Source organism: Fundulus heteroclitus, chromosome 7 (assembly GCF_011125445.2).
Source record: "Fundulus heteroclitus isolate FHET01 chromosome 7, MU-UCD_Fhet_4.1, whole genome shotgun sequence".
NCBI lineage: Eukaryota > Metazoa > Chordata > Actinopteri > Cyprinodontiformes > Fundulidae > Fundulus > Fundulus heteroclitus.
In genome coordinates, this window is record NC_046367.1 from 11,818,771 (window position 1) to 11,825,233 (window position 6,463).

Genomic DNA, 6,463 nt, shown 5'->3' on the forward strand with positions numbered 1-6,463 from the left:
TTAGGGAGTTGCAGGGAACCGCCTACTTTTGCCTGATAGTAAATCCACCCCTTGTAACGTTTCTGGCACTGGAGCTGATCTAATTACCACTCAGCACACCTGTTCAGTTTCCACCCTGCCTGCAATTAACTTCCAGTGTTTTCACCTGTTCTCACCTCCATTTAAACTCCGTTCTGATCAGTCTCCAGTGCCAGAACGTCACCTCTGATCTCTGCCCGTATGTTCTTGGTAAGATCACCCAACCTCAGTAATTCTGTTACTTTACCTGTCTGTTGCCCGACCTGATCTGTCCTGTTTTTTGAGTTTGCCCCAGCTTTTTGTTTTTCCCTGGATGTCTGTCCTGTACCTCTGTGGATCGTTTTTTGCCTGCCCAGATAACCCATCATCTCTTTAATAAATCCATCAAGCATCAGCTCCATGTCTGGCTTACATTGGATTCAACCTCAGCAAATCTTCACAGTATGTTCTGGCCACACGAATCCTTTACCGACACGTTCTCTCCTTTCCGGAGGAGCTATGCTTGCTGAGGCCGGCACTTCGCCCAAATTGCTGGCTCCCGCAGTTCACTTACCAGAGGAAGTGAGCTCAGTTTCCCCGCAGCGGTTCCAGCCGGACCTGAAGTTTTTTGAAGAGGTTGGTGAGGATGTGGTGCGGGAGCTCCGTCCCGATCTCTTTCCTGGTCCGCCGCTGTCTTCTGATGGAGGAGAGCGGTTGTCACCGCGGTCTTGTTCGGCCCCTTTCCGACATGAAGAGCCCGTTTCCCTGCAAAAACCGCCCTTTCGCCGCCGAAAGAAAAAGCGATTGCCTGCTGGCCATCCGTCCACCATAGGCGGGCAGCCGCCCGACGAGCCGTTTCGGGCCGAATCCCAGCTTCGGGCCACTTCCGGTCCAGCGGACAGGAGTTCCTCGCCTCCCAGAGCCGAGAAGCCTACAGCTCCCCCTGCTGGCATCTGTGACTCAGAGTATGTGACCCTGGAGAATAAAGTAAGGACGTTTGCCCCCATCACTAAGCGTCTCAGGGAGGCTTTATTCTTACATTATTATAGAGGTTGAGGGACATTATAGGTCAGCCCTCCAGGCTTTCTATAGCCGACCCAAACCTGTCCCCGAGGGTCCGGCCGACGCCTCGGCTCCCGAGTCTGTCCCCGAGGGTCCGGCCGACGCCTTGGTTCCTGAGCCTGTCCCCGAGGGTCCGGCCGATGCCTCGGCTCCTGAGCCTGTCCCCGAGGGTCCGGCCGACGCCTAGGCTCCTGAGCCTGTCCCCGAGGGTCCGGCCGACACCTCGGCTCCTGAGTCTGTCCCCGAGGGTCCGGCCGACGCCTCGGCTCCTAAGTCTGTCCCTGAGGGTCCGGCCGACGCCTTGGTTCCTGAGCCTGTCCCCGAGGGTCCGGCCGATGCCTCGGCTCCTGAGCCTGTCCCCGAGGGTCCGGCCGACGCTTAGGCTCCTGAGCCTGTCCCCGAGGGTCCGGCCGACACCTCGGCTCCTGAGTCTGTCCCCGAGGGTCCGGCCGACGCCTCGGCTCCTGAGTCTGTCCCCGAGGGTCCGGCAGAAACCTCGGCTCCTGAGTCTGTCCCCGAGGGTCCGGCCGACGCCTAGGCTCCTGAGCCTGTCCCCGAGGGTCCGGCCGACACCTCGGCTCCTGAGCCTGTCCCCGAGGGTCTGGCCGACGCCTAGGCTCCTGAGCCTGTCCCCGAGGGTCCGGCCGACGCCTCGGCTCCTGAGCCTGTCCCCGAGGGTCCGGCCGACGCCTCGGCTCCTGAGTCTGTCCCCGAGGGTCCGGCTCCCGTCAAGCCCAACAAGGGGGTCCGGGATGACCTGCCCCCACACAAATCACGAGAGGGGGTCCGGGAGGACCTGCCTCCACCCAAGTCTTGTGAGGGGTTCCAGGAGGACCTGCCCCCGCCCAAGTCCTGTGAGGGGTTCCAGGAGGACCTGCCTCCACTGGCCTGCGATGTGGGAACCCAGGGGGGTCCGACGCCGACGTGGGAACCCAGAGGGGTCCGTCGCCAACGTGTGACGTGGGAACCCAAAGGGGTCCGTCGCCAACCTGTGAGGCGGGAACCCAGGGGGGTCTTTTGCTCTTCGGGCACCCTGGGCCTCAGAAAAGGAGTCAGCAACCGTGGTCCCCTGGAGACTTTGAGCCTCTCTGTGTTGTTTATAAGCCTAGACCCCTTATTGCCCTCATGGACAGCCAACTCTGGGAGAGACTGTATTGGATGTCGCTTTCTGAGACCCTCCAGAAGCTGGTCCTGAGACTTCTGGTTACCAAGGGTCTGACTTTGTCTCCAGAAGCCTGTAGCCCGGGTCTCCAGAAGCCTGTAGCCCGGGGCCTCCAGAAGCCTGTAGTCAGGCTCCCACCTTAGCAGCCTGTAGTCAGGCTCCCACCTTAGCAGCCTGTAGCCAGGCTCCCTTATCAGTCGCCTGTAGCCAGGCTTCCTTATCAGTCACCTGTAGCCAGGCTCCCTCTTTAGTCGCCTGTAGCCAGGCTTCCCCTTCAGTCGCCTGTAGCCAGGGTTCCCCTTCAGTCGCCTGCAGCCAGGCTTCCTCTTCAGTCGCCTGTAGCCAGGCTCCCTCTTCAGTCGCCTGTAGCCAGGCTCCCTCTTCAGTCACCTGTAGTCCGGCGCCTCCCTTAGCTCGTAGTCCGGCGACTTCCTCAGCCTGTAGTCCGGCGCCCTCCTCAGCCTGTAGTCCGGTGCCCTCCTTAGTCTGTAGTCTGGCACCCGGTTCTGTTTTCTCCCTCTTCAGGAGTCAGGGACCGAGGTTCACTGCGGCCTCCAGAGATCCTGCCTCCTCGGTGCCTTCCGCCAGAGATCCTGACTCGCCCTGGCCGTCCGCCGGGACGACCGCCGGAGATCCTGACTCGCCTGGGCCGCCCGCCGGGACGACTGCCGGAGATCCTGACTTGCCTGGGCCGTCCGCCGGGACGTCCGCCAGAGAACCCGCCACGCCGGGGCCCGCCCGCCGGAGAACCCGCCACGCCGGGGCCGTCCTCCGGGACATCCACCAGACTCTTGTTGTTTTTAGAGACTGTTAGTTATGATTCGCCCAATGTGGGTTGTTTTCTGTTTGGACTTTTTGGACTTTATTAACTGTTTTCTTTGTTCAGACGTCACCTCTGATATCTGCCCGTATGTTCTTGGTAAGATCACCCAACCTCAGTAATTCTGTTACTTTACCTGTCTGTTGCCCGACCTAATCTGTCCTGTTTTTTGAGTCTGCCCCAGCTTTTTGTTTTTCCCTGGATGTCTGTCCTGTACCTCTGTGGATCGTTTTTTGCCTGCCCAGATAACCCATCATCTCTTTAATAAATCCATCAAGCATCAGCTCTGTGTCTGGCTTACATTGGATTCAACCTCAGCAAATCATTACACCCCTGGTCTTGTCAGATGTCCTCCTGCTATTGCATCTTTTGTAAATTTCTGATAACACTCAGATCTACCATCAACTGAAGGATAACTGTTCTTCTTCATAGCTGCATTTCAATGAGAATGATACTGAAGTAATTATCTTGGGGTCAAGTGGTAATTGTAGTGCTTCTCATACGGAGCTGGATAGCCAGGAGCATTCTATTAAGTTGTCCAGGCCGACGACACCCTCTTTTTTTCGGAATTTTTGCTCAAAATAACATGCTTAAATCTAATCATGCTTTATTCAGCAAACTCTGTTTAAATAATTTTGTTTTAATCTTACATATCAAATTTGCTACTTTGTTATTACAATAATGAACCACTGGGTGACCCCCATTAATGGGGTTGGGTGGTTATATTTGACTCGATATATTTGACTCAGATTTTACCTTCTAAAATCCAATTTTTGAGGTGAATTGTGATCCTCTATTAAACTAAGGCTTTTATCCAAAGTGAAATTGTTTATATATTTTAAAGGCTTCATGTTGGTGTAAGTCAGGCCCTCAGCCCACAACTGCAGTTGGTGCTGTTGAGTTTTAAGACACCGAACAGACAGGCTTTCTGTGCAGCACTTTGATGGTAAATGGTAAATGGCTTTTACTTGTAAAGCGCTTTAACTACTCTGATGACCCCAAAGCACTTTACACTTCACACAATTCACACAAACATTCACACCCTGACCGTGGTGAGCTATGTTAGTAGCTACAGGTGCCCTGGGGCAGACTGACAGAGGCTGCCACCAGGCCCTCTGACCAGCAGGCAATTCAGGTGAAGTGTCTTGCCCAAGGACACAACGTCGGAGCAGGGGATTGAACCGGCAACCCACCAATTGCAGGACGACCTCCCTAACCTCTGAGCTACATTGCATTTCTACATAAATGTGCTATATTAAAAACTTAAACTGGAACTTAGGATCAAATAAAAAGCTCTAATGGAGTTATAACCTTTTTTGTCTTTATCTGTACAAAAAAAGTATGGAATTTTTCCAGATAAGCTAGTGGATGTAAACAGTCAGTGCAGTTTTGAAAAATAAACGATTGTACCCAGCAAGATTATTGCAGTTGTTATTGGTATATTGGCATTGTTTGTTTTATGTTGTGTGCTTAACAATAGATATGATCAACAATAATTAGAAATTTATGGAATACCAGCCTTTACTGTAAAAGCAACGCGGAAGCACAATGAGCCCAGCCTTCACACACTTCCCTTCGACTTATCAGAGGTTGTTAACATGCCAACAGCTCAACAAGGAATTACCCCTGAAATCCATAGTGATTCAAGAATTCTCTTTAAATAGTTGATCTGTCTTACTCAGGCTCCAGTCTGAGTATTGCTTTTGTAAATGAAAGTGAGACTACAATATCTCTTTTCTTATATGCAGCACTTAAAAACAGTTTGTCTCATTTATTCATTTGGGTTTTTATAATTACATTGTTTACTGAAATGAATGTAACATATATCACTCTTGATGGTTATTTGGAAGTTGAAAAATACAGATATGTTTACTTTTTTATCATGTTTATAAGTTACATTTTGATCCTGTCAAGCAATACTACAGTGGTTTGTGTGATTGTGATTCACAAAAACCTCCATGAGCCTATGTATATTTTTATTGCTGCTTTGTTAGTGAACTCCATGCTTTTCAGCACTGCTGTCTACCCAAAGCTTTTGATAGACCTGTTATCTGAAAAACAGATTATAACTTATCAGCTGTGTATTTTCCAGAGTTTTTTATTTTATTCTTTGAGTTGTTCTGAATTCTTGCTGTTAACAGCCATGGCTTATGACAGATATGTGTCCATATGTAAACCTCTGCAATATCCAACCATCATGAGAAAAGCAAAAGTTAGCAGTTTCCTTTTTTTAGCTTGGCTTGTACCTGCTTGTCATATTGCTGTGCCTGCCATTGTATTTGCTTATTTAAAACTCTGCAGCTTCAGTTTGAAAGGCATTTATTGCAACATTTCAGTGAATTATCTTTTCTGTGTGGCTTCAAGGGCACTATCGGTATATGGTGTAGTGGCTCTATTCAATATTAGTCTTCTTCCAATGCTTTTCATTCTATTTACTTACACAAGGATACTTATGGTTGCTTATAGAAGTTGTGGAGAAGTCAGGAAAAAAGCAGCACAGACATGTTTACCTCACCTGTTGGTTTTAATCAACTATTCTTGTTTGATTACTTATGACGTGGTTATTGTTAGACTCCAGTCCAATATTTCAAAGACAGTACGTTTTGTAATGACACTGCAAATAATAATGTATAGTCCTCTTTTCAATCCGATCATGTATGGATTTAAAATGAAAGACATTTATAAACACCTTAGAAGGTTATTCTATCATTTTAGGGGACCGTAGCTGTAGCTGTATTTAAGCTTTTGTAATGTATGCCCTTTTAGTGAAATCTTTTGCTCAGTTCCCACATAGTCTAACCAGTAATGGTTGTCTGTGGGGAGATTTCAGTTAGAAAACTTAAAGGTAAACATTTACTGTCAAGGCTAGAATGTTACTAGTTCTGTGTTTTTCTTAAATGCATTCAACTTATCAGCAGAAAATTAGTCTTATTTGGCATTTGTTTTCTCAAATGCTCAACCCTGTATAATTTGTAGTGACGACAGCAATGCCACCTTAAAAATGAATGAAATTTTTAACACCTCAGCGGTTGTTTTATGAAGCAGGAGAAAGGCTATTCTGTGATTTGTGCTTTCATTTTTTCTCTTTACTGTGAATAATAAAACAAATGTTACAGAGATTTTCACTATTAATGTCCAGGATCTTAGTAGCAATATATTTACAGCCAAAACAAAAATATAAAAAATGTTGGTCTTGTTGGTGTTATATATGTATTTACTGAATAACATTCATACCAGTATTTTTAAGTCATTGTAAAACTTTTTTCCAAGAGCGTTCTTTTAAATATTAAATGGAGTCTTAAAAATGTTTTCACGGCCCTTATTTTTTGTATATTTATATATTAACATAACTACGGACATCAATGTATTTTAATTAGATTTTAATGTGATAGACCACCACAAACTAGTGCATAATTGTGAAG

General features: G+C 48.0%; 1 protein-coding gene across 1 annotated transcript; it reads left to right on the plus strand.

Annotated features, from left to right (window-relative positions):
- The first annotated feature begins 4,745 nt into the window (after positions 1-4,745).
- LOC105940262 (olfactory receptor 6N2-like) lies at positions 4,746-6,463 on the plus strand. Its single transcript, XM_012882749.3, has one exon. It carries the CDS (start codon positions 4,852-4,854, stop codon positions 5,764-5,766), a length of 915 nt encoding a protein of 304 aa, XP_012738203.2. The 5' UTR covers positions 4,746-4,851; the 3' UTR covers positions 5,767-6,463.